Here is a 1038-nt window from a genome sequence, read left to right on the forward strand (position 1 = left end):
CCACCTGCTGGGCAGGAACATGGCCAGGATGCAGGCGAGGGGGTTGGCCATGGAGCTGAGCGTGGCGGCCAGGTGGTAGGCGGTGTTGCCGTAGGGCAGGCAGGAGTAGGACTGCACCGACGGCAGCACCCCGTTCGTCAGCGCGCTCACCCACGCGATCATGAGGTAGATGAAGATGAGCTTGGCCAGCGGGTAGTAGATCTTCTCCGGTGGGATGTCCGCAAGCCCCGTGGCATCCTTCGGGCATGGGCAGACCCTCCTCAGCTGAGACGCAGCTCCATCATCAGAGAACTGGTCAAATGAGCTCAGCACGATGTTGCTGGGGAAGAGATGCTGCTGGGAGAGCTCCCAGACCTTGGGCTGCCTGGCGAGGAAGAAGAACCACCATCATGGCAGCCATGAGGAGGAAGAAGACAAGGGTGGAGAAGTTGGCTGGGAGGTAGTCGGACACCATCTCGAAGATGGTGATCTCCACGGTCTCGTTGCCCACAGTGATGTTGGACATGCGGGAGCTGTTGACACAGGTGGAGACGCCGGAGCCCTGGCCCAGGGCGATGAGAGCGGGGATGAGCCCACTGAGCCCTTCGCCGATGAAGAAGGAGTTCAGGTACTGGGGCTGCAGCTGCATCATGAAAGGCAGGAAGGTGACGGAGGAGGTGCAGTCCACCAGTGCCAGGAAGAAAGTGAGGAGCAGGAAGGCGGGGGTCTTGGCCGCTGCCCGCCGATGGAGGACGTGTAGTCCCAGAGGAAGGCCAGCAGCAAGGAGGCCACGACGCCCACGGCCAAGATCACGTAGATGACGGCCACCTCCTTCAGCAAGCCCGGCCGAAAGCGGTGCATGAGGGTGACAAAGAGCGGCCCCACGTTGGCCATCTGGATGATGATGGTGATGTAGGAGGGCAGGTCCCACTGCTCCGGCAGCACCCGCACCAACAGCGGCAGCTCGACCCACAGCCCGTTGATGGTCACCCAGGAGCCCGTCCCGAAGGCGCAGGCCAGCAGGTGGGTGAGCAGCACCATGACGCGGGGCGGGGGTCC

The 1038-nt window shown here is 63.1% G+C and overlaps 1 protein-coding gene across 1 annotated transcript in view; it reads right to left on the bottom strand.

Moving 5' to 3' along the window:
* The window catches only part of LOC104464699 (solute carrier family 52, riboflavin transporter, member 3-like), a 1657-nt gene extending 637 nt beyond the window's left edge, over positions 1-1020 (bottom strand). The window contains 3 exon segments of the mRNA XM_010077524.1: positions 5-382; positions 384-715; positions 718-1020. Coding sequence (XP_010075826.1) covers positions 5-382; positions 384-715; positions 718-1020 — 1013 coding nt within the window.
* Positions 1021-1038: the final 18 nt, after the last annotated feature.

Source organism: Pterocles gutturalis, unplaced genomic scaffold (genome assembly GCF_000699245.1).
Source record: "Pterocles gutturalis isolate BGI_N339 unplaced genomic scaffold, ASM69924v1 scaffold5131, whole genome shotgun sequence".
Classification (NCBI taxonomy): Eukaryota; Metazoa; Chordata; class Aves; order Pterocliformes; family Pteroclidae; genus Pterocles; species Pterocles gutturalis.